This window comes from Kryptolebias marmoratus, linkage group LG22 (genome assembly GCF_001649575.2).
Source record: "Kryptolebias marmoratus isolate JLee-2015 linkage group LG22, ASM164957v2, whole genome shotgun sequence".
Classification (NCBI taxonomy): Eukaryota; Metazoa; Chordata; class Actinopteri; order Cyprinodontiformes; family Rivulidae; genus Kryptolebias; species Kryptolebias marmoratus.
In genome coordinates this window covers 8,429,032-8,455,931 of record NC_051451.1, presented here as the reverse complement: position 1 = coordinate 8,455,931, position 26,900 = coordinate 8,429,032, and the positions used below count along the sequence as shown (strand labels likewise).

At 40.4% G+C, this 26,900-nt stretch overlaps 1 protein-coding gene across 1 annotated transcript in view; it reads left to right on the top strand.

Moving 5' to 3' along the window:
• LOC108247402 (spectrin beta chain, non-erythrocytic 1) overlaps positions 1-26,900 on the top strand; it is a 139,740-nt gene that overhangs the window by 29,357 nt on the left and 83,483 nt on the right. Inside the window, exon 2 of the mRNA XM_017435500.2 lies at positions 23,572-23,853. Coding sequence (XP_017290989.1) covers positions 23,703-23,853 — 151 coding nt within the window. The 5' untranslated portion in view covers positions 23,572-23,702. The remainder of the gene's footprint in view (positions 1-23,571; positions 23,854-26,900) is intronic.

Sequence of the window (26,900 nt, the reverse complement as noted above, 5' to 3'; positions counted from 1 at the left end):
GCTAATAATAATTCTGCGATCTAACAATGAAATCTGTCCAGTGGTTTATTAGATATTTTGCTAAACGACAAACAGGGTTGACTCCAACAGTGAATGTCAAGATTTTCAGCAGAACTGTCAGGCAATGTGTTGGGCTCAAACTAAGCAATGGAGTCAAAGCTCAGCTACTACCACACACCATTTTAGCTGAGTGTTGTGTGAAATTGGAAGGACATAGCCAATTTTGTGTTTCCCAAGGGCGCTTGGCTGTGGCGGCCATCTTGAAATTGGTTGACTCCAAAAGTGAATCAGTTGCAGAGGTACATCAAGTCATTGTTTTAAAATCCGTCTCGTAAATCAGGAGATATTTTCCTAACAGACAGACATGGGCAATTTAATTGTCACCTTCCTTCCATTGTTATGCAATATTTAGTTTTTCAAATTCTCAAAACTGAAATTCAAAGCCCCTTTTGGTTTCATAAGGGCTAAATAAACCAAAATTCTGTTTATTTAATGAGACCATAATGTCATATTCCTGTGTAGATCGCCTTGAAACGACTTCAACTGAGTAGTGATGTGAGACAAGTAAACCTTCAAATTAATTTTGTTTAATCACCACAGAACAGAAGCAACTGAAGGGTCCTTTGTGGGAATTTAAAAAACGAGTTATCAAAAGACTACAAGGCCCATAAAAACATGTGTGGAAGTCAAAAAGATGCCGCCTATTTGCGTGTTGTTTTGTTCACAAGAAAGAGGATTAAATAATCCTTTTATCCTGCCACTCTAATTAAAATGAAGCATGTTTGTAGTAAAAATGATGCTTTTCAGGTAAAATGAAGCGTAGAGTTGTAATAAAATGTGTAGATATGTCATGTAAACCTTTTAATAAACGGAAAGATTCGACTGAGTTCAAAGTCTTCAGTTGAACAAAGGATGGCGTGGTCTCACCGGTTATCCAGGGGCTGCTCTCGGGACGCTCGTGAATATTTAATCCGTGTTCAGGCAGCTTCTTATTTAAGAGCACACGGAGAGCGTTTAAAAGTGCCTCCTGAGCTGTAACTGCAGGACGGATCGATCGGCCGTCGTCGGAGAAATAAAAGCAACCGCGCTGCTGAGTGAACAGGCACGAGCGGACCGGATTCATAATTTATTTATCATTTAGATCTTTTAAGTGATCAAAAATGAATCTGCGGCACAATGAAGTGAACGCAGAGCTGATGTTGGAACATAAACCGCCTGCTGTTTTTGGTAAATACTGGGAGTTTTTTTTTTTTTTTTACAAAAATAGTCCCCAAATTTGATGTCTTTTCAGTTTGACTCTGTCTGTTCAACTAGGTTAATGAAATAAAACACCCCAAGTGTTAATAATCTGATCAATGGGACTGTGGTGGGTTTAGTATTTATTAGTAGCTTAAATTTAAATATTTAAAGAATACTAAAACATGTATAGTTTTCGTGAAATCTCTTCGTCTCGGCTGAATCTCTGCTCCGAACAAAACAACTCGCCCGAGCGAGCAAATGTGACCACATGACTTATTGATGGCGAGCAGCCACTCCCGTCCGCGAGGCGCCTCCTCGGCTCGTTCGGCTCGTTCGGCTCGGCCCGGTTCTCTGGCCCACACGTTCTGGTTTATGACGCCTTCGATCCGTTCGGGTCTGGCTGAAGGCGCAAGAAAACCTGTTAAAGAACAAATCGAGACGGGTAACGTTGCAGGATACAAACGTGTTTCGAAACGGTGTTGTATTTCTTACATTTTAATTTTAAAAAATGTCTAAAATATTGAAGATGATTAATATTTCAGGATTTTTTTTGGGGGGGAGGGGTTTAAGCTTCAATTATGATGCAATAATACATTAAAACAGTGACACTCATGTTATTGTCCTGAAGATCTCTGAAGTCATCTTTTTTTTCTGACAACAGAGCAGGAATTACAGATAAATTAATCTGAGTCAGGTGAGCCAAAGTTAGCATAATTCCTTTGTCGGTTTGTTTGTGAAGCAAAGCTCAGAGTTCTGTGTTTAGAAGCAGGTGGTCGATCCTCAGATTCAGTTTTCCTGCATGTTCCTGGACCCTAACCCGTGCAGGGTTTGGGCGGAAGATGGCGCTTTTGCACTGAATTCCCTTTTTTAAATTTGGCAACGTGGCACCTTCCCTCATGTTTGTGCTGATATGTCGTAGTTAGGGTCTGATTTACCGCCACTCCTTTCTTACTTTACAATCAGAAAATTGCATCTTTTGTGTCGATTTGCTGCATCTTTCTCCTCATTTGACTTTATCCCCATTTCAACTATTCTTTGCAGCACGACGCCTCCGTAGTGTTTCTCTCTCTGACTCACTTAAAGCAGAATCTAACTGTTGTGTTGCATAAACAGGTTTTATGACTATGGGTGAAGAATAAATGCGTAGCTGAGGCATTTGATACTGGCAGACCAAACAATCAGAAACTTGCAGCCTCACTGTGAGAGTACCAGGTAATTCTAAGTACTGTCTGAGGTAAAACCACAAAAGTCTCCAAGATTTGGTCCCCTAAAGCTTGCAGTTTTTGAGTAAAAGTCCTGTGACTCTAGGGTTGAACCTCTCGGTCAGATAATTTAATGCCACTGGGCATAGGCCTGTCACTAGAAAAAATTTTGCTGGGCGATTAATTGTCTCAGAAACGATTGCGATAAACAATAATATCGTTTGGAGGCCGTTTTGATCTAATTTAATAATAATAACACAACAGTGCAAGTACATCTTCTCGAAGATTAATAAACTTTAATTTCAAAAGAACCTTAACACTGGAACTGGAACACAAAATAAACAAAACAACCGAAAACAAAAATAAAATGGACTCTCAGCCTCTGTTAATAAAGAATGCACTTGAATAAAAACTAAATACAAAAAAACAAAAACTACTTTCAACCAAAACAGTACGGATTATTAAGTCTGTAAACTATATTGCCCTTCAAAAAAATAATAATCATTAGTTTTATATAGAGAAGACGGACAAAACTCCCAGTTTTATAAACAAAAAGTGCAAACTAACAAAAGCACACGGCGACAGAAGCACAAATGTTCGCCTCGGTCATTTGGTTTGAGTCCGAAGTGCTCCCACACCGCTGCTGTTACGTTCAACCTTGAAACCAATCCCCCCCCAATATCAAACAGCGTTTCTTTAGCTTGCTAACTCCTCGCGGGGGCTATTGCTGCAGAAGTATAAGACGACTCGCCTTGGCCGGCTATCTGACGCGATAGGCCACGCCCTCCTGACCCTAAGAGAAAGGGGGAGGGGTCAGTGAAGAGCACCGGAGCTGAGCCTTTTGTCACCCAGTGACTTCAGTAGAAGCAGAGAGAGACACGAAGAAATGATAACGCCGATAAATGAAAATTACCGACTTCATTTTAATTTATTGTGCGATTAATTGATTTATCGTTTATTGGGACGGGCCTAATTGGGCATTTCAAAACAAAACTGAAGCATTAAGGAAACAAAATATAAGTTATCCTAAGTATTGTATCTGTATAGCAGCCAAATAGCAGAAAGAATAAGAAAAACATGTAGTAGCATTTAATTATCATTATAAATTATAGTAAATTATTGCCACAAAGTCATTACAAAAAGGTCTGTTGAGGGGTTGTAGCTCTGGGTAACAGATCTCTTTCACCTGCTTTCAAGCTGTTTAAATTCTATTTTACAGATTCACTACTCACAATACCTCTGGACCCAGTTGGAAACAGTTACACCAAGGAAAGTGACAAAATAAAAAACATTACATCGAAAAGAGATACCTTGACTGAAAGACAAGACTTGGTCTAAAATACTCTTTGTGTTTCTCATAATGATATGACAGGCCGGAGTGGTTAAATAATGAATCGTCAAGGTTATTAGGGTCACAAACGTCAATTTTTGCTTTTTAAATTCGGCGTTTCCGAGCAAAACCCGCAGCTTCATTAACCGATCAGTTTATTCTTGTTTTCAAGAGATTAAAAAGTAGACCTGGGTGTCATCGGCGTAACATTTTACAGCTGTGATCACAAGTTTCCATCTGCTCATCATGGCAATAATTAGCGGTTTTTAAAACCAAAAATTCAGTGCTCAAATTTGAGTTTGTGCATACAAGCTCAAATATACACATATACACATTAATATTAGGGTAAATGTTCCTTAGCAAGCTGTACCATGACCACATATGTTTTGTATCCATCAACAAGCTTCTGGAATAATTCTTGATGGGTATTTGTCCACTACTCTTGGCAGAATTGGCAGAGTTTCGTTGAAATTGGTCAGTTTCCTGGCACATACTTTTGATCATAGTCCACAAATCTTCAAACAGCTTAATGTTAATCTGCTTTATCCAATCAAACACCACTTCTGATGTGTGTTTTGGGATCATTGTTCCATTGGGGCACCCAACTATGTCAAAGTTTCAACCATCCAACTGTTTGTTTGAGGAACTTGGAGGTAGTCGACCATTATTCCATTCACTTTGTGCACCAATACCACAGCAGGATGCTACCACCCCCATGCTTGACAGTTGGTACAGTTGGCCTTGAGGATCACCATTGTGAGATGTATGGATGATTTATTGCTTATATGAATCTGTCAAGAAAATGTATCTTAAACCAGTTTAAAATCATTCCATTAAAGCCAATGTGATGTTCCATTACGGTGCTGAATTCGGACTGAACCTTTTTTTTTTTTTTTTTTACAAACCATTCCTTTGGAAATGAGCTGTTTCAAAATAACAGCCAGTGGCAATTTACACATTTTAAAAGCCAAGGTTTTAGTCATTGGTTCTGTGCCAACAAAGAGGAGGTCTTTTTAAACCAAATTATTCTGTCAGAGGAGAACAAGATGAGGGCAAAGCAGGGTCAGAGCTCAACAAGCTGATGAAGGCTGCAGAAACCTCTCTGCACGCAATCATGAACCACACACACACACACACACACACACGTTACATAACAGTAATTAATCCTGGACAGTTGGGTGTGAGCTTGTTGTTGCCGCTGGACTGATTGGAGTTATAAAATGGCTTTGGGATGATTAGTTTGCTGTTCTGGTGAACATGTTGGAAACTCCTGTGATGTGGAGGCTTTCAGCTGTTTTCTGATGTTCAACATATGGATTATTAGGTTTTCTTTTTGGTTTTTATGCTCTATTGCTTCAACGAGACAAAGTTCGAACAATTAATGTGTAGATGGCCTCTAACTTGTTCAGATGGGCGTTTATGCCGCTAATTTATCCCATTTATTTTTCTTAGCTATTTATCAGCTGTTATAAAGATCAATGAAAATGCCCACTGAGCAGTCAGACTCATCTCATCAAGGTACACGTTTCTGTGTAAACTTTACTTTTGAATTAATTGGGAGTATTGAATGTTTTCTGTGTGTAAAATGATGGAACAACAGACCGGCATGCAGGATGTTCTGGGCGTCACATACCCAGAAAAGTGTTTCCGTACCTGCATACATGAAGTAACTGGGAGTCAGTGAGACGTTGAGCTTGGAAGCAGTGTTACAAATTATGTTTGAAATAAAGCTTTGTTCAAACTTCCAGCAGAAACACAAATGTACGTAGTTTTTTTTAGTTTTACTGTAAATAAATAAATAAATAAATAAAAATAAATAATTGCTACATTCTAGACCTTCGCCAGCTTTTATTCAGACCAGTCTGTTCTGCTAGGGGCTACTTATGCCCCTTTCACACGGACCCTAACAGTCCCGGCTCCACTCTACTTGGCTTGCTTTGCGAGCGTTTACATCTGCATTTTTTCGCACTCGTTCCCTGCTTTTTCGGTCCCTGCTTCGGAGTAGAGTAGAGCCGGACTTCTGAATTAGGGTCTGTGTAAAAGAGGCATTAGGCAACATTCAGCTGAAGTTGTACTTTTTTTGTTTGTTTGGTTTTTTTTTTCACTAAATCAGTCAGGAGAGCAAAATAGGAGTTCAAGAAGTCTGGAATGTAGGTCCCTTTAGGCTGTTTCTTATAGGACGGTTGTGTCCAATCCTGGTCCTGGACAACCACTATCCTACATGTTTTAGATGTTTCCCTGCTCCTCAGCAGGTCTTCAAGTTCTGCAGAAGCCTGATCGATCATTCAAATCAGGTGTGTCAGAGCAGAGAAACACCTAAAATATGTAGAATAGTGGCCCTCCTGGACCAAGATTGGACACCACTGTTATGGGCTTCAGATGTGTGAGACTCATTCTAAGAATATTATTAAGTTTCCATTTTCTGTCATAATTAGCTTGAAAGAATGTATTTTTTTTTTAGTCTTTCTACTTTTTGGCTTCACCTCATAGTTCATCCTATCTTGGTTATTTAGCTTCTTATTTAACTTTTAAATAGTTTATAACAAATACCACCATTGGTACTAGTGCCTCAGGTTGAGAACCACCTTTGCCAGAGTTTTAAACTGTGATAAGATTGTCTTGCAAAATGGAGTTTTGACCCTTTGGTAGAATTTTTAAAATAATGAGGGCTCATGCCATCTGTTAACACTGTGGGTAACTCTCAGCTACTACCACACCAAGCTTAGTTCAACATCTGTAAAAGTTACTAAATTAAAAAAAGAGGTTTAATCAGCTGTGGACGCCAAAGTTATTCATTTGTAGATGTACATCCAGTGGGTCGTGAGATATTCTGCTAAACAGACAAACACACACGGGCAAGAACATTATCGCCCGCCTTGTGTGTTTTGGTGGCGGGAAAAAATGAGTGAACGTCACCTTCTGAAGTCCAATCCTATATTGTCTCAAAGTCAGTTACGTTTCCACTTAATGTAAATGATTATTCACGTCACTTTAATCCCACTTTGATCGTTCGTCCAGATTTGATCCGGATGACGTGGAGTTTTCCCGATCCATAGCAGATGTTAATAACAGATGGAAGTGAGGTCAACCTTTCACTTTGTCTTTCTTTCTCTCTCTCTGCTGAATCCATTCACCGCTGTTCTCACTCGCCCTCGTTTTTATTCCCATCCAGTTCCGCCGGTGTGATCTCATCCTCTCGGTCTGCTGACACATTCCTTTACTTTCAGGCTTTTATTCCTTCGCTCCTCTCTTAGTGTGTGTGTGTGTGTGGGATCTTTTCTCACATGACGGAGCAGAGAGAGGCCCCCGCAAATGAACTGAACGGTTGTAGCTCATCCAGTTTGTGACCCTACTGCAGTCACGTCGTCTCAGAGTGAGCTTCCCATTTTCCTCCACATTCCAGCTCAGTAAACAGCTATCATTCAGATTTCTTCTGTAGTATAAGTCAAATTAGATTTACATATACTTAACTTTTAAATTACTTTTGAACTTTTAGTTTTGTTTAATGTCAAACTATTACTTTTCAGAACCTAGGTTTGTCTAACTAGAGCTTTTATGCTTATAGTATATATTTATCGCCCTCCACCATGAAAAGCATGTGATCATGTCATCGCCTGTTCTGTCTGTTAGCTAAATATCTCATGAGTGACTGGACAGATTTTAATGAAACTCCCAAAGTAATGACTGGATGTTCATCTACAACCGATTCACTTTTGGAGCGGACCTGACTCTCACAGCTATTTGTCCTTAGGCAACGCAGCTTTGGCTACAACTTGGTGAATTTTCCACAGGGAATGATCTTAGTTAGAAACTCTGGCAAGAAAGGTGGCGGGCGATAAGCATACCTTCAAGAAATACTAGTGCTTACTTGTTGGGGACTTAATTTGGGGACTTGGAAATGCCTCCCATTCGTCCATCTGGATTCATCTTGTGAGTTGGATAACTAATAAGAGACGTACCGACTTCTATTTTGGAATGTGGATGCGTCTAGGTGTAAGTAAGATAGCTATCAAAAATTGGGTTGCCACGTCAAAATCCAACATGGCCGCCGCCATATGTACATGGATAACTTGAAAAATAAGCATCATACCAACTTCCATTTTGGTTTGAAAATGTTTAACTGAACAGTACATGAAAAATCATGCTTTTAATGTCTATATTTACATCAACTAATATAGTTAATCCAGAAAAAAATTCCCCCTCAGGTCGCCATCTGAAGGTACACCTGATCGTATCGAAACCCATCTGGATAGCTTTTGTATCTCAGGCGGTGTATTAACAGCTGCATTTGTTTCTTTTAATGAAATGATTTGCACAAATATAAAAAAAAGCAGATTGCGTATCAAGTTTAACTATCGACGGGATAGAAATGTCAGGTGGCATTTGCATAAAATTCCCAACACCTCTGCAGTCAATGTAATTTTTTATTTTTTTAGCCTCACCATCAGATTTGACCAAAACGAGCCCTTTAATTCCTTTTGTCCTGTAATCCTGGAGCAGAATTTAGTTTCTGTCGCTGTAGACGCCGCTGATTGATTTGTGCTTTTGGCTGCGGGCGCCACTTCCTCGACTGGGGTGGGCTTTTGTTTGCAGTGAGGCGGCGCCGGATTGGGTTTCCAGCCTCCGCATCGCCATTCGTCCTCTGACAAGTCACCGCCGCTTGTGTGGCCTCGGGGATTCAGGCGGGCTGCGGCCCGTGCTTTCACACTCAGCATATCGACTCCTGCAGAGCACACGCATCAGAAAACGGCACAGAGATTTGATTTAAGAGTTTTTAAACCTGAACATCGGCCTATTATATAAAATCTAATGTGGAAAACAAAAGTGAGCTATGCGTGTTTTTCTCGATTTTAAACATGAAAGACTAAATGTCAGTGTTCTTTTCCTTTGTGACCCATTTGTTATTGATTGATTGGCGTAACCGTGGCAACCACTGGCGGCATTAGCAGTTAACCTTATCAGATAACCTTATTTAAGGGAGCAGAGATGTTGACCGTCCTACAGGCCCTCTAACATCGACGCAGGAGCTTTGCTCTCAGGGTTTCGTTTTGTATGCATGGTACATTTTCTGACCCTTTCATAATCAAGAATTAAAGATTTAGCTGCCGTAATTGAGATAAAACGGATTCCGGCAGCGGGGTTACGCTCAGCCGTCAATCAGAAATCAAAGACTCAAGCATGTAACGGCTGCCGTTTTGTCTCGTATCATAGCTACACAGGAACAGGTTCAAGATTGGCCCGCGAGTCGTCTTCTGTTCCTCGTAAGGGAACTTCTGCAGAAAGGTAACGTTCCTGTCAGAGCTCTGACATTACAAAAGAGCCAAAGGAGAAATGAAAGTCTGATGCCTGCCCATCGAACTGAAGCCTAAAACTGCTCAGTCTGTAGAAAACATGAATTGTTCAAGTACTTAAAGAGATGTTGAAAGCATCAGGTCATGTTGTTTTTTTTTTCTTCTGTTCATTTAGTGAGATTTATACGTAGTTTTGAGTGCCATCAAATGAGTCATGGAGCTATTCTGTGTTACAGTCATGGGAAGAAGAAAGTCCAACCCCGTCAGTTCTGGGGTTTTACACATCAGGACATAATAAAATCCAGTCTTTACCAGGTTCTAAAATTACTCAAGTCTAACCCCGAGTGAGCAAAAACACCCAACAGATTCCACCGTGTCATTATTTATGAAACACAAATAAAACCAGAATGAAAAAGCTGTGTGTGGAAAACTAAGTCCACCCTCTGATCCAGCAGCTTGTAGAGTCTGCTTTAGCAGCAGTAATTCTCAGTAGGACTTTATCAGTCTCTGACATGGTTGTAGAGGAATTTTGTCCCACTCTTCTTTTCAAAGTTGCTTCAGTTTATCGGGGGTTTGTAGACATTTGTTTCTGCTTCGCTCTTTGAAGGTCCCACCACAGAATGAGGTCTAAACCTTTGACTGGACCACTGCAGCACCTTGATTCTTTTCTTTCTGAGCCGTTCTGTTGTAGATTAGCTGCTGTGTTTGGGATCATTGTTCTGTTGACCCAGTTTGGTCCAGTCTTCAGCTGTCAGACAGATGGTCTCACATTTGACTCCAGAATCCTTTGGTCTACAGAGGAGTTCATAGTCGGCTCAGTGACTGTAAGGACCTCCAACCATCACACCTCCACCACCGTGCTGACAGCTGGTATGTGATGTTTCTGCTGATATGCGGCGTTTGGTTTTCTCCAAACATGCTGTGCATTATGGCTAAACATCTCTTCTCTGGCCCCATCTGGGTAGAGGACATTGTTCCAGGAGTCTTGTGGTCCGTTCAGATGAAACTTTATGAACCAAAGTTGTGGGGCCATGTTCTTTTTAGACAGAAAAGGTTTTCTCCTGCAACCCTTCCAAACAACTCATACTTGTTCAGTCTTTTTCTAATTGTCCTGTCAAGGACTTTAACCTTAACCTACTGACTAAGACCTGTAGCATCTGGGTTGGAGCTTTTACGTTTTTTTTTTTTTTTTTTGTTATTTCTCTGAGCATTGCATAGTCTGACCTCGGGGTGAATTTGCTGGGACGTCCACTCCTAGAAAGATTGGCAGCCGTCTTAAATGTAACGACCAGATCTATTTATTTTTTGACGTGATATGTAAAACCCTAGAACTGACAGCAGCAGAGGGTAGACTGTTGGTGTTAGGTTTTAGAAAACCACCTGACCATTAAATCGTTACGTCAGGCTGCTAGCTCCAGATGTCGGTTCAGATACAGTCCTTGGCTGCAGAAAGAACAACGCTCCGTCGAGTGGTTTGTTCACGGTGGATCTTTTTGTTGGGGACAACTTGTAAAAACGCTCTGTGAGCGCAGGTCATCGCCGACGGACAGCCCTGCCTTCGCTGGGTTCTGATCCTGATGTGGGTCGACGTTTACAGCGACGGAGCGAACAGAGCGGCTCTCCTCCCCGATTATTAATCCTCTGGTTTAATGTGGCCGACGTGACGGGGCTGCTGCCTGCTCACAAGGCTGGAAAAATCCGTCACACGGCTACATTTGTCTTTTCACCACGGCTGTTTGTTCTGTAAGGCTGGTGGGCGGCCATTTTCCATGGTTACTGATGTTTGGAGAGATTTTCTTCTTTTGTTTAAAAGCTAGCAGGCAACAACATAAAAGCTTCTTTTTTTAAAAAAAACTGTTAAATACTAATCTAATCTAATAAATTCTCACTTCAGCCACTAGATTTAGCAATTAAAAAAAGACAAACATTTTATTTTCTAGTTTAAATGCAGAGACTTGTTGTTTCAGATAACCAGTTAACTTTTAAAGCAAATACAATAAAGACGTTAATTATTCCCTGGTTTAAAAATTCTATTTTATAGCTAAGGTATTAATGTTTGGGTTTAGATTTGAAACTACCAAGGTAACTGAATAAACTAGAAAATGTTTGAAGGAATTTTAATGGTGCCGAAGCAACTCCTACCTTAAACTGGAGTCACTGGTTGCCGTGGTGATTCCCACCGTTTCTGGGGAGCAGATGGATCAGGGGCAGAATCCAGAAAGTTGAAAGGAAGCCTCAAACAGCTGTTGCTATTTAAAAAAGTATAAATCAGATCGTAAACAAAATTCTTCACGTATTAGTAACACAAACTTTTGGTGGCCTTTCATGTAAACTTTTGCTTCTCGACAGTGTTTTATGTCAGAGATATGATGAGTTAAAAAGACCTTTCACTTCCCGTTTTGATGTGCGTACTCCACATTCTGAGGGGATTTGAGGGAAAACCGTAGGTCCTACAGCAGGCTGGGTGAAAGAAGACAAACATACCCATGTTTTGATGTAGTGCTGGGCGATATAACGATACATATCGTGGGGACAATAGAAAAGTGTCTATCGTGATATATTTTCTTCTATCGTCTCTATCGTTTCTGTCGTTTCTGTCGTAATTGTATCAATGATTCATGTAAATATTTCATAACGTAGGCTACGACGAATGTATTAGTGTTGTCACTTTGCAGACATTCAGTTTATATAAGTGATAAATAAGAAGAAAAAATAACTATTTTGCGAAGAACCTCAGTTTTGCGACATTCTATCACTTAAAGAAGAACCACGAAAAAGAATATTTTACAATCCAAAAACTGCATGGTCAAGCAAGTTGTAAAAGAGCCGGGGAAAGTTGCGAAAAGTGAAACTATAGCCGGCCGAAGATAAGAGTCTGTTGTCATTTGATACTGTTACATCGTAACAGGTACATATATATTGCTGCACTAAAATGCAGCAGATCTCATTTGTGAAAGTTCAGTTAAATGTCACTTTGAAATAAAGCTTGAAAAAAGTAAGAAATCAGATTATTTTTTTCATATTTTTCAGAGAATAACTGACAAAGTACGTAATTGGGGTATATCGTGATATAAAATTATCCATATCGTGATATAGAATTTTTTCCATATCGCCCAGCACTATTTTGATGTATAAAATGCATAGGAAGACAGTGAAAGTAAGGGGATTTTAGCAAAGTTGACACAGCTGAAAAGTCGGTGTGACGTCGTCACAACTTAGGTTAGGAACACAACTACTCTATCATAGATTTCAACGTTTCCAATGTGACATAAATTTCCTCTTTATCGAATAGGATGGTAATTTGGGGCGGCACAGCAAGAAGGTCGCAGGTCCACCTCCTGCCCGGAGCCTTTCTTGGTGGAGTTTACATGCTCTCCCAGTGCATGGATGGGTTTAATCCGGGTACTCTGGTTTCCTCCTATAGACCAAAAACATCCATTTTAGGTTAATTGGTGACTCTAAATTGTCCCTAGGTGTGAGTGAGAGTGAACGGTTGTCTCGTTTGTCTCTATGTGTCCCTTTTTGATGGACTTGCGACCTGTCCAGGCTGTCCCCAGAGACCCGGAGCTCAGCCCTCTGCTGCTGTTCGTTCAGCGTCAGTGTTTGATACTGGCTGGTTCTGATTCTGCCGGGTCAGATAGCTGCTGCTGCTGCTGGCCTACATGGCTCGGTGTTGTCCTACATAACGCTGCCGAGAGCCAATGATGGATGAGCTCCTCGTCTCCGTCCTACATGCGGCGTACTTCTCCACCTGTTCTGCGAAGTGCACTGCAGTGAAAGCTTCATTGTTTTAATCTGAATGATCTCCACACGCTGCGGGAGAGAATGCCATTGACCCTGTTGTCTCCGTTCGTTTCACACGTGATAAACCTCGGAAGCAACACTTAAAAGTAGGGAGTTCTTGCTCTTTAGTTTTTTGGTGTTTATTTAGATTTTTAATAGAAAACTCTGGCGTTGTTTCTTTAAAAGACACAGAAATCTTACGTGGTTTCGTTCGTGTCTCGGATCCCCAGGTAAAGTGACATTTTAGATGTTTTTTGTAAAAAAAAAAAAAAAATTACTCCTGCCTCCGGTGCTGTCAGGTTAACAGCTCCGCAGTGAGTGCGTGGGAGTGTCGGTGCGTTGGATTCCTAATGCGGAGATCAGGGCGCCGGTTTGCGGTGAACAGCAGGCTGAACGTCCTGCGTGGGAGTCTGAACACGGCTCAGGATTCTGCTCGGTTTCCGTTGCCATGGTGAACAATTGACACTTGAAATGCAAAAAAAAAAAAAAACTGCCAGAGTCGCTATAAATACAGAGAAATGAGACCAGTCTGCTTTTCCATCTGCATGTGACTGTACAGAAACCTGCATTTGATGGGAAATTCTCTAGTTTTTGTTTGATTTATACTCTATATAAAGTCGTTTTAACATTTCAAAACTGTCCTTTAGTGTCAGAAAATACATTTTTTTGACATTTTCTAAAACTTAGGTTGAATAAATGACAAATATGCAGAAGAAAAACTTGTTTTAGTTGAATATGTGGTGCTCTAATACACCAAGAACTTTAATCTGACTATATATAACACCTGATCCAGAATTCATCTCACTAGATCTTCCTTCCAATCATCCAGAATTAGCTGTAATCCATTCAAGTGGTCTTGATCACCAGTTCACCAGACTTTCTGAAGGTCTTTAAGAGTTTTTCTTTGGACTTTGGCTGCTTTTTCACTCATTTTCTGTCAAGAGACCAAATTTATGCCTTTGAAAATTCTTTTACAGTAACATTAATACATGTATACGTATGTTACCCGATACAATTTCTTAAATAAATGTTCGCCACCTGCTGCTTTAAATTTCAGAGTTTGAAGTTAAAGTCACATTATGTTGAAGTTGTGTTGAGTTCTAGCCATTTTGGTCAAATCTTGAAAATAACGCTGTGTGTTTCATACAATAATTCGAGTTCTTCTCTGTTTCAGCTCAGGGTAGGCGTGGATGGCCCTCAGCTACCACCACAGCCATTTTTGTGTTGGCTATTATTAACTTTTATTATTATTTCTTATCATAAGATTAATTTAGTCTAAAACCCTGGCAATATATGTTTGTCAAGGAAGGCTAGGTCTTTAATTGTTTTAGTTTTCGGTTGGGTTTCGTTGAGGACGCTGTGTGTCTCTGTTTGAATCCCCTCCTCTTTAGAGCAGTCCTCTAGTTTCAGGTGATTTATTTGGACTTCGGTGTTTCTCAGCACCCTGCTCTAAAGCGTCTGCAACTTGCGTCAGTAAAGTTCTTCTTTCTGCCGACTCTCCAGTCGAGAGTCTTTGTGTCGCCGTTGGCAGCCTTGACGAGTGGGTCCAGGCACAATGCATGCTGGGACAGCGGTAACCGTGGAGATCTGTGATTTCCACCGGATAATGTCTCTTCTTTTATGGTGGACTTGGACACCAAGCGATGATGTTACAGGCACATCTGCAGACGGATCAGTGGGAGACCGAAGAAGTTTCCGTCCTCCTCAGCCTTGACCATTCGCTCTTTAAATCCTGGGATTTTTCATGTTTAACCTGGATCTGTGCAGCGGGCGTAAAAGGAACTGCGTTTGTGTTGGCTAACGTCAACTAGCTTTGGCGGCCATCTTGAATCAGGCTCACTTTCAAAGATAGTGTGTTCCAATGAGAGTTTCATTATAATCTGTCCAGCAGTTCATGGGATATTTTGCTAAAAATACCTATAAATACATACATACACATATATATATATAGTTTAAATCCTAAACTTGCTTCCAAGACACATTTTCTTTGCTATAAGTAGTGTAAATACAGTAATAATTTCATGTAATTTTCTTAAAATACAATAAAGTGTACAGGTGTAATGAATGATGTTGATTGAAGATGATGATGATGAACTAGCTGTGCAGTAGGATGAAGGTAATGGCACAGGATTACAGGATTAACGGCTCCTCGGGTGGCACATCATCTTCAGGCGCTTCGGGAGGAGGACTGGGCTGCATCTGCTCACAGATATCAGCTGAGTTAACCATAATATTTATGTCACAAACTTCGTAAATTACATTGTTGTTAATAATTTAGTGGGAAAGCGAATGGGGAAAATTTGTACACTGCCATGAAGAAAAGCCATAGAGGAGGATATTTGCGGTTATTTCGAAGTTGCGAAGCGTTTCCTGAGGTTCCAAGGAAAAACCCACAAACAACTGTGGGGGGGGTCTACTGTGTGGATCAACCCAGACAGACGTGGCCAAAAACATGATCACTTCCCCCTTGGCGACTGGCACTAACGAGAGCGTTACGCCTTTAAATGCTCGAGTCAATTCAGTATAGTATAAGAGAAACTAAAGAGGTGTTCGCAGCAGACGTGAAAAAGAATGTTTTATTTGGTGGAGGATTGTAGTGGGAGGTGAAAGGAAAATGTGGGAGCAACAGAGCGGAGAAAAAAAAATTGATATCGGGAAAAAAAGATGAAACCAAACTAAAGAAACGGAAATCGGATGATCATTCAGTTCTCTGCTCTTAGCTCTGCTGGTGCATTTTGGGAAATGTAGGATACAGCTTGTGTTTGTTTGGAGCAAGGGAGTTAAAGCAGGGCGATATCTCATATGATGCTACTTTAATCCATGCCCCCGGTGTTTTTTTTCCCTCTGTTGAATTGGTTCAGATAACCATTCCAGGTCCGCAGCTGATGATCATTACAATCAATCGTCGCATCGCTATTTCTGTCCTTCCTGTTCTTCCTCCCTATCTCAGAGCTCATTCTATAAATATCTGAGCTCTGTTTAGCCGTGGTGAGCAGCCTTTTCTCCCGCGCTCTCCTCCGTCTGCAGATGTCACTGCAGCTCGAAGTCAAAAATAAGAACCAAACGATTCTGAATCTTAGATATTTACCGATCAGACATGTTGAAAATGGTTCAAACCAAGGATTTGTGTTTATCCTAACCTTCTGTCCTGTTCAGGAAGGTCTTAATGATCGTTATAAATGCAAAGAGAATGTTGAATGTTGCCTTAATGGAGCAAATGTTAAGGAATATTTCTGCATTTTAAAGTATTGTATTTGTCATTTGAAAATCTTCTTTGCAATGTAATCCCAGACAAATACCATCGTTTGACAGTGATGCTGTAGAAAATTTTAAAAATCATTCAAGTCCCATTTGTTTAGAAAGTAAAAGGTAAAATCGGAGCAAATTCCAGGGTGCACGTCAGAGGTTTTGATGTTCTCTCTGTATTTTCTAGGACGTTAGACGTGTTTATTTGGTCTTATTTTATATATACAAAAAGTACATTTCATTGTGTCAAGCTCAGAACTTTGAAAAAGTCTCCACACCCTCAAAACTTTTCCACTTACTGTCACGCTACAACCACAAAACTGGGACCTTCCTGGGAGGTTTTGTGAGAGGCAAGACAAAGTAGTGTATTATTATTATGATGAGGATGATGTGGAAGGAAAAAGGCACATGGTTTTCAAATTGTTCTTTTTTTACTAATAAAAATCTGAAAGTGAGATTTGTATTCATCCCTCTTTCCTCTGATACTCCAAACTAAAATCCAGAGCAACCAACTTTCAAAGGTCAACTTATTAGCAAATAGTCTCTGAAGGCCTCAGAGGTTTGTTACAGAACATTAGTGATCAAACGGCATCATGAAGACCAAGGAACACGCCTGACAGATCAGGGATAGAGTTGTTGAGAAGTTTTAAAGCAGGGTTTGGGTGTAAAACAATATACGGCACGAGTGCAAACCTACCAAGACATGGCCGCCCTCCTAAACTGACAGGTCGAACAAAGAGAGCAATAATCTGAGAAGCCCATGATAACTCTGGAGGAGCTGCAGACATCCACAGCTCAGGAGGGACAATCTGTCCACAGGGCAACTATTGGTAATGGACAGAAATCTGACCTTTATGGAAGACAAAAAGCTGTTGTTGGATAGTTGGAATCCGTCAGTCAGGGTCGACCATGGGTGAAACATTCAGCCATTAAAGGAGGACTGTTAGCCTGGAAAGTGTACAATGGAGGCCAGGCTGTTGCCCATGCAACTTGTCCCCCATCTCCACCTTGCTGGCGAACCCAAAGGAGCAGCAGTGCTGCTACAGTTTGGCGCCAGCATGGTCGCAGGAGCTGCCAGAGCGAGGTTGAAGTCGACGTTGAACTGCCTTAGGGGTTCCAACTCTTTTTGATTTTCCATGATTGGATATCGCTGCAAGGCAGCGTAGGTTTTCCTTCTCAAATTTTTGGATAAAAGACTGTCCTGTTTGGAGTTTGCCACAAGCCATGTAGGGACACAGCAAACATGGAAGAAGCTGCTCTGCTCAGACTGCACCAAAATTAAAATTTTCGGCCTAAATCCATAACACTGAAACACTGCACATCACGCTGAACTCACCTTCCCCTCTGTAAAACACGGTGGTGGCAGCATCATGCTGTGGGGATGCTTATCTTCAGCGGGGACAGGGAAGGTGGTCAGAGTTGGCTGGAGCTAAATACAAGAGAGTCCTGAGAGAAAACCTGTAAGAGGCTGCAATAATCTGCAGACCGGGTTGGAGGTTCACCTCCCAGCAGGACAGCTAAAAAACATCCAGCCAGAGCTACAGCGGAGTGGGTCAGATCAAAGCACATTCATGTGTTAGAATGGCCCAGTTAAAGTCCGGACCTAAAATCCAACTGAGAATCTGTGGCAAGACTTGAAAATGGCTGTTCAGAGACGCTCTCCATCCAGTCTGACTGAGCTGCAGCTGTTTTGCAAAGAAGAACGGGGCAAAAGTTTCAGCCTCTGGAATGCTAAAGACTTTTTAGCTGGAACTGCAGTGAAAGGTGGTTCTACAAAGTACTCACCAAGGAGGGCGGAATGCTAGCGCATGTCACGCTTTTTTAGATTTTTATTTATATGAAAAAAAAAAGAAATGACAGAAAATTATGAATTATGTTCTGGCCATGTCACAAATACACCCCACTTTGTGTTGGTCTGTCCCATAAAATCCCATTACATTCGGTCTAAAACTCGGAGGGATTTGAAGACATTTTTGAGACACTGCACAAGAAAGTCAAACTGTGAACGCGACTCCTGCAGAGGACCGTTTTTCAAATCCTGATCAACAGCTGCAGCCAGAACTGTTTCACCTGGATCTGCCCGTCATGGCCGACTTCCTGAAAGCCGGCGGCGGTGACGACCCGCGACTTCTTCCTCGAGGCTTTACAGAGTTTGAAACTATTTGCTTCCGCCTGAACGTTTGCGGAGCGTGCGTTCAGTTGTTGCAGCTCTGATGCTTCAGAGACAGAATCCCAGTTTCGTGTCGCTCTTTTCATCCCATCCCTCAGAGTTTCTGAGAGCCTCCGCTGGTTGTCATGGCGTCAGTGTATGTCCCTTCTGCATGAGTGCGCACAGTGTAAGCGGCACTCTGGCAACACACACACAGTGTGGCGGCGGCGTATTTTTAATGTAGCAGCAGCCTGTCGGTGGGCGGCGCCCTTCAAACGGCCCAGATCAACAGCTCTCATCTGACTGGATGGTTTGAATGCCAGTGGGCGGAGCCTCAGATGCAGAGGGGAAAGATCAGATCAGTTAATGCTCTGATAAGGGAGGAGAAAAGGAGGTTTCTTCTTTTTAAATTCGTATTCTTGTTTTAGTCAAAGAATTCTGCTTTGATTTTAAAGCCACTTCACATCATTTCTGTTTTTTTTTGTTTTCCCCGACTGGGATTATTTGAGTTTTAATCTGTTAAAAAAAAAAAAAAAAAAAACATTTTCAACTGCAGATTAAAATTAAAGTAAATCCAACTTTCTTAATCTCTTTTTTAAGTGGACTTGGTATAAACGAAGCTCGAAGAACTGCCAGAACGTCTGCAGAAGCTCTGCAGCTCAGATATGCTTCAGCAGAAACATCATTTAAACGGGACACAGGAAGTTGGACTTTTCGTGTCTGAACTGATATTTTGATATCTTAAGGGTTTTTACACGATCACCGTTTGATGGATTTTTGGAAGTGTTTCCACAGAATGTTTAGTGTAGAGTGTGATGATGTCACTGTCTAACATATTATTATTATTATTATTATTGTTATTAAAGCTATGTTCACAAACTTTACCCTTCATATACAGTTTATACATCAAAACATAGGTATTTATGTCTTGTTTTAACTGCCGTTATAGGACATCAGGTTTTTTTCTAGAGTGCAGAGGGCACACACCCTAACGCTCATTGACTGTCACTATATCTGAGCTCTCACTTTTTTCTTCAAAAAATTCAAATTTGTTGTTGTTATTTTGTTTTGAACTTGTCATATCTCTGACATAAAACACTGTGGAAACAGGAAAATTATCATATGTGATCATCAGAGCCTCCTGCTGCTCACGGTCCAAGAAATCTCTCACACGACTTACAGTTTCCACACAGCCACTGTCTGAGGCTTACTTTTTAGTCCGTTTCCGCCTACCTAAAATGCAACTGTGGGGTGTTCCTTCCAAAAATAAATAAATAAATAAATAAAAAGGCACACACGGACCACAGTGACTCAGCAGATTATGCACTGGTGGCTTCTGTATTACCCTGCAGGCTTTTTCTTTCTTGTATTTTTTTTTCCATCATGGCCGCCCTCGTAGATCCTGTGTAATTTAATGTAATCCTGTGTTTTTAATGAGGCTCGCTTCATAGAGTAAACCCTACTTAATTAATGCTAGCAACACATCCTGTAATGTTTAAACAAAATATGTAATAATTTAGTAATTTTTTTATTTTTTTTTAAGAAAAACAGTTGTAGATTTAAGTTAAAAACTCATAAAATGTTGACCTGCTCAACACCAAAGGCGTTCTTTATGGCACAAAACGTACACAGATGTTTTGTTTTTCTGCATGAATACGAAATTTCTGGATTAAAATTTATTCCAGTTATTTGATTTACAAAATTTACAATTGATCTGTAGTCTTTTTTAAAATTTATTTTTGCTAATTTCCTGTTATGAAGCTGTGCAATGATCATTCAGTCTTTTTACTCCTAAGATAAGTAAAAAGTTTGGATTCTGAGCACACTGATGAATTTTGTTGCATATGAATGTTTAATTGAGCGTTTGCCGAAGGAAATAATTTTAATTTGCGGATGAATTTCACAAGTTTGTCTCTGCCGTGGACTTGATTGGGAAAAAAATCAAATATTGCTCATAAATTGGATGTAAATGGATTTGAAGTTAGTGGAAAGAATCTGTAATGTTGGTGTTGAATGTTGCTGAATTCGGATTGTGGGTCTCGTTTTGTTGTCCGAACTCTTCAGGAAACAGAGGAAATATGGTTAATCATCTCAGTTAGGATGCAAGAAGCATCAAATACAAGGAAATCCTTTTGTATAAATGTCAGAAACATGTTGTGATGTCCGTCTATGAGTCCTGCTGTCACAGCAGCCAGGGCGACGTTGACGCGCTGAGCAGAATAAACGTCTGCAGGATGAAATCTGACCTGAGAGCTGCCCACTTCTGTCCGTGTTTGTTGAGTCATGCTTGTGTTTGCTGACTGCAGGATCCAGCACTTTGTGCTGAGTCATGCTGCTGATCCTGTTTACCTGCTCGGTCATCAGAGTCTCTCGCTGTCAGCGGAAAGCGAAGCTGTAAAACCAGCTGCACCGAACGTTTATCCTCTCAGTGTGAAGGAAAAAAGAACAGCCGCGTTTATCAACAAACACATTTTTTACAAAATTATTGAATTATTGATTGTCGGTGAAGTGGTTGCCCTGAAATTAAATGATTCAAATAAAACCAAGATTTCAGAAAGAAGCTAGAATCATTAGATTTCCTCAGAGGAGGCTGAGCTGAATGACTGCAGACATTTACAGAAGCTACAGAGAAAAGCAGAATGCTAGCTAAAAGCTAAAACTAACAAAAGGCTAGCTAAGTGTTAAAATACCATAAAAAGAGATAGAAGCTGAAAAGATAAAAACAGCAAAACTTTAACTAAAATTAGCAAATTTATTATTAATAGCTAAAAGCAGCAAAAGGCTAACTAAAGGCTAAAAGTAGCAAAAGACTACCTAAAAGCTAATGTATCAAAAAGATAGCTAGGAGCTAAAAGCTAAAAGTAGCAAAATGCTTACTAAAGGCTAAAAGTTATAAAAAGCTAGCTAAAAGTTAAAATATTAACAAGATAGATAGAAGCTAATAGCTAAAAGTAGCAAAACACTAGCTATAACTAGCAAATTTATGATTTAAAGCTAAAAGTAGCAAATTTATTATTAAAAGGTAAAATAGCAAAAGGCTAACTAAAAGCTAAAAGTAGCTAGCTTAAAGCTAAAGGCTAGCTATTAACTGAATGTAGCAGAATGGTAACTAAAGACAAAGAACAGTTTGCTGAAGCAGATTTTAAAGAAAACGGAGATCTCAGTAAATGGAAAAATAATTTGTGAATAAAGTGAAATATTCTGATAAGAAAATGTTACATTAAATTTGAGCGTTTTGGTTTATAAATGGCTAAAATAGCTGAAAGTATTCATTAGGAAAAATTGAGGAAAAAAGTATGAAATGGCAAATGATGGCTAGTAATAGGATTTTGTGTGTGTTTATTTTATATTAATGTTTGACGTTTTTAATGGTCAGAAACATATCTAAATTTAAATATGTAGACATAATTTGAAAGGCTCCCATTTGAAATGTTTTTTTTTTTTAGTGTTTAGATCTCATTTTTAAACATTTACTGTGTGTTAGGATGCGTCAGTCTGTTATTATTGCATTATGGATGTAATTTAGTGTTTCAGACATTCATTATAAAAATATTTTTTTGAATAAAACGGCAGTCATCTCTAAATGATAAGATGTCTTGCTTTGAGAGGTTGCAGTAACGAGTTTGAACCAGGAGGAGGTGGTGTTCCCTCAGTGTGGAGAACCCTAACCCTTCCTGCAGGAAGGAGCTGGAACAGCCAATCACAGGGCAGAGTCACAGTCACATGACAGCTAAATTCAACACAGGCTCTCATTGGTTTTTAATGGCTAAATCTGTAAAACTGAAAGAAAAATATTCAACATTTAAGGTGAAAATCAGGTAAACGTTCTTTACACGAAACAGGAAACATGGATTTGAGCCAAATAAACAGGATATATGTAAAAAGAAATGACTTGTTTTATAAAAATCCATTAAATTCTCTTTTTTTTCCAACTAAAACTATCTTATAGACACAAATAGAGGAGGATCACACACACAACAAAAGATATCACTGTTGTAAACGTTAGTGAAAATGATTTATTATGTTTATAAAAATGTATGTTTATAATGTTTGGTTCAAATTAATTCTTCAGCTTCACATAAAATGACTTTACAAATTTATTTCGGAACCAGTTGTTCAGGAGAGCAGTCTGAGCAGGCCGGGTCCGGTCCGTTTATGTTTCCACAGCGAGAAGAGAAAATGTCTCACATAGTTGCAGAATCTGGGGTCAACTCTGACCTCAGAGCTCAAACCGTTTTGCTCTCTTTACAGAGAAACGACAAACGTGAAATTTATAAATCTTTGATCCACTGTAAGTAAAGGTCAAACTTTCAACGTTTTAAACAAAACTAAAGGGAATCGTTTGCGCTCATATCAACAAATTCAACTAATTTTCAGCCTTGACAATTGTTGTTGCCAAGTTTTGCTTAAAAAAAAAAGATGATTTATTAAAGAAGCGACTCCAGATGGAAAACTGAAATCTCAGTGGAGGAGATTGATACATGATTAAACTAGAAGCACTCTGAGAGCTCAAACCTCCTCCAAGGTCAAATTATGTGTGACCCAGATCATAATCTGGAATAGCACCAAAATTTTATCTGTTGTTTTTTGTAACGACCCCAACATTTCCTGAAGATTTCCTCCAAATCTGTTCGTCAGTTTTTCCCTGATCCTTGATAACAGACAGACAAACAACCGGGAACAGAACCTGCTTGGTGAAGGAAACAGAAGGGTCACATGTTAGAGCAGAGAGAAGGTTTTAACAAAGGAGTTACCTGTGACCTTGACCTTTGACCTTATGAACCTTCTTTGGTTCATGAGGTGTCCAGCTGAGCAGTTTGACATTCCTACATTACAGTTGCAGTTAGAGCACCAGGTCAACGGTGATGTTGACCTTTGACTCCATGACCTTGAAATCAATGGTGATCACCCTTCACCTAAGAGGTGTCCAACTATGGAGTTTAACATTCCTGTTATACAGCTACAGAGTTAGAGCACCGGCATGGGCGCTAATCATTTGTTCCTTGTTCGATGTTTGACGTTTTCTGAAAATTTCATGAAAATCTGTTCATAACTTTTTGAGTAATCTTGTCTGCAGACAGACAGATGCTACTGAAACAACCTCCTTGGCAGAGGTTATAATTCCCTTTAACAAGGTTAAAGAGGATAGTTCATAAGTTGTGCAACAAATGGTCTTCAACTGACTGATCATTGTTTGTTTTGTTTTTTTGTTTTTTTTCCAAACTACAAACCTGAAACTCTGACGCCAAGTGACGGAGGAGACGATAAATCCACCTTCAGCTTCCACGTTTCTCCACCCTCTAACTCTTCTATCTGTTTGGATCTCTGCAGGTCTTCCACCAACGTCTCGGCCTGCCAGACGGAGCCGGTCTCGGCGAGCGGGAGGGTCCACTGACTACGGCAGCGGCCAACCGGCGGAAGGGCTACAGGGTGGGGGGGGCGGAGTCGCGGCGAGGTCGAACATGACGTCGGTGGCGGCAGAGTTCGAGCACATGGAGATCCAGCAGCAGTACAACAACGACGGCGTCAACAACCGCTGGGACGCCGACGACTGGGACAACGAGAACAGCTCGGCGCGACTGTTCGAGCGCTCGCGCATCAAAGCTCTCGCAGGTACCGGGGCGGAGGGGGGTGTGGCCTAAGTTCTGCTGTGTGGCGGATTGTCGGGATTTGCTCACTGAGACAGAGTTACAGCTTTGAGAGGTTAAAGTGACGTTCACAGCTGTTTGTGGTCTTTAAACCTCTCATGTTAGGGTGTTTACTGTTGCAGGATTAAATTAGTTATTTCCAGAGGTGATTGTGTGATGAAAGTCCAGTTAAAGGGATGAGAGTAAACTGGATTACCTCATCCAGCTGAATTGATGTGGTTCTGGATGGTTTGAACCAAGTTTAAGGATTTAGATTCAGAAACGCGTCAGATCTGTTCCGGTCACCGTTGTTCAGGTTGCGTGTCTGCTCTGTGTGAGTTTGTGGACGGACTCGGACTTCTTTGATTTGCCGTGAGCTCTCAAGAGTTTGATTCACAGAGAAGAACTCAGTTTGCAACATGAAAATAAAAACCAGAAAGTACTGGATTTCAGTGATGACCTTCTAAAGAACCTTCTAGAAAATATCAAATTATAAATACAGAAAACCTTGATTATTTTCTTAGGCTGGTTCATATCTGGCCTAGTTCCATTATTCATGTGTTCAGCGCCCCCATGTGGAGCCATGGGGTACAGACACTGTTAGAGAAGAAACTGCTGACTTCAAATTTGGCATCTAACAAGAAAAATCTATTGAAAGATATTGCCATCTTATTATATCAGATATAAAATCGGATATCATAGCTTACTGTATCATATCGTCTTATTGTATCATACTATATCATCTCCTATTCAGTCCCTCCAGGATTTCACGGGCATTTTTTGTGATTGTTCGCGGGCTAAAATGCCTGATTTCACGGGGCATTTTCCTAAAAGTTGCGATTTTTCCATCCATCCATCCGTTTTCTTTACCCGCTTCTCCGTTCCTGGTCGCAGGGAGCTGGTGCCTATCCCCAGCAGTCACTGTGCGAGAGGCGGGGGACACCCTAGACATTTTACTAAAATCAATAAAAAACTATAACTTTTAATATATAAACCAAAAATACTTACTAGTTTTGTAAGATAATTACCAACAAACATTGACATTATCAAAAGGTGCTGTATTTGAGAACTTTGATAGCTTATAAACTGACATTCATGACCATTTCTGGATTGTCCCTCGTCTGCAGCTCTCCTCACGTTTTGCAGGCGCAAAGTTTTTGTCGATGGATGACTTGCGTTTATGTTCGATGATTACACTGCAGGACGTGCAAAACAGCTTCCCCCCCACTCTCGTGCAGCTGGGTAGGAAACTGTTTGCGACCGCAGTGAAGTTAGTCTTAAGTTGGATGTTGGATATTCGCGCTCCGCGGAGTTAGCGGCGTCTAGCTCACGGCTGACCTGAAACAGGAACGCTAATGTCGGTCAGCCGTTCTCTGCCGGCCCCTTCTCTCACGCGCGGTGGTTCACTTAGGGACGGCTGGCCGACATTAGCGTTCCTGTTTCGGGTCAGCCGTGAGCTAGACGCCGCTAACTCCGCGGAGCGCGAATATCCAACATCCAACTTAAAACTAACTTCACTGCGGCCCTTTGCTGAAATCTTTGTGGGCAAATGTGAAGCATTAGCGCACATTTTGGCTTCGATCGCTGCTCCTGCATGCTCCCGGCATTCTGATGTTAACAGGAAGTGACATCACGTCGCATGTCTTCTTCGTGAGTTATTTGAGGTTATTGGGTTAAAGTTGCGGGAAAGTTGCGGTGTTTTGGGCAAAGTTGCAAAAAAAAAAATCCTGGAGGGTCTGCCTATTGTATCATATCATAGAATTGTATTAAATTGTATCATCTCACGGTATTATATCTTAACTCGTAAACGTATAATTTTATATATTTTACTCATCTTGTCTCAAAGAATCTCGTTGTTTTTACTCATTTAGTCTCAGCATATTTTATCCTATCTCACCGTACCATATATCATATATCATCTCATTGTCTCATATATCATCTCACTGTATCGTATATCATCTCATCATCTGATGCATCATCTTATTATCATATATAATCTAACCTCAGTGTTTCATCTATCATCTCATCCTTTAATATGTATTGCCTCATTGTATCTTATATACTCCTCTTATATGTATATAATCTCATCTGATCATATCATCTGAATATGATAACTAATCTCTTTGTAATTTATATTTATTGCATCTCATTGCATCATATATCTTTTCATCTAATCGTACCGTAAATCATCTCAATCCATTGCATCATCTGATCCCACCTAATCATCTCATCGTTTTCTGTCACGTATCAAAGATCATTTAACTGAGTCAGGTATCTCATCTCCTTGAATCTCATTTATTCTCATTCGGAGCCAAAACAGCAATATTGAAACTTGAGCTTCTGAAACTTTTTTGTTGTTGTTGTATGTTAGAAGAAACGTTGATTTAAATTAAAATTTGGATTCCCGGAAACTAATGACGGAATGATTTTTAAATATTATGACCAATTCTGTAAATAAACTTTAACATGAGCTCAGCGTGACACGTATTTTGAGCCGTAAGGATCAGCTGAACTGGACTGCAAGTAATTTCAAACAGATTACCTAATTAAGAATCTTTATGTTATATAAATAGATATAAAGTAGCCGTTTCACCTTTTTTAAAATCCCATTTACTTAAAAATAAAATATATATCACGGTTAGAATCTGAGCATTAACCTTGAACAAAACCCCTCTTCATGATTAACGCGCCGCACGAGATCATGCCCCTAACTGACGAGAAGAAAAATTTTTCTCTTCGGCGAGCCGTAGCTGCCGATCACGAGTCTGTGCTGGTTGTTGCTCACATGCTTCAGAGATGTTTGTGTTACAGTCACTTCATCCCCTTGTTTCTTTGTTTTTTTTTTTTTCGTTTTTTTTTTTTTAAACGATGGGCTGACTCCATCAGTCGAGCCCCACGTCGCTAAATAATTCACCGCAGTGTTAAATATGCACGAGGAGGCTTCTGGCGTGTCCGTGCTTTTAAATGTCTCAGAGGGGCGGAGCCTGTGTTTCCTGCAGGCAACCAAGGAGGAGGGGGAGGAGGAGGAGGAGG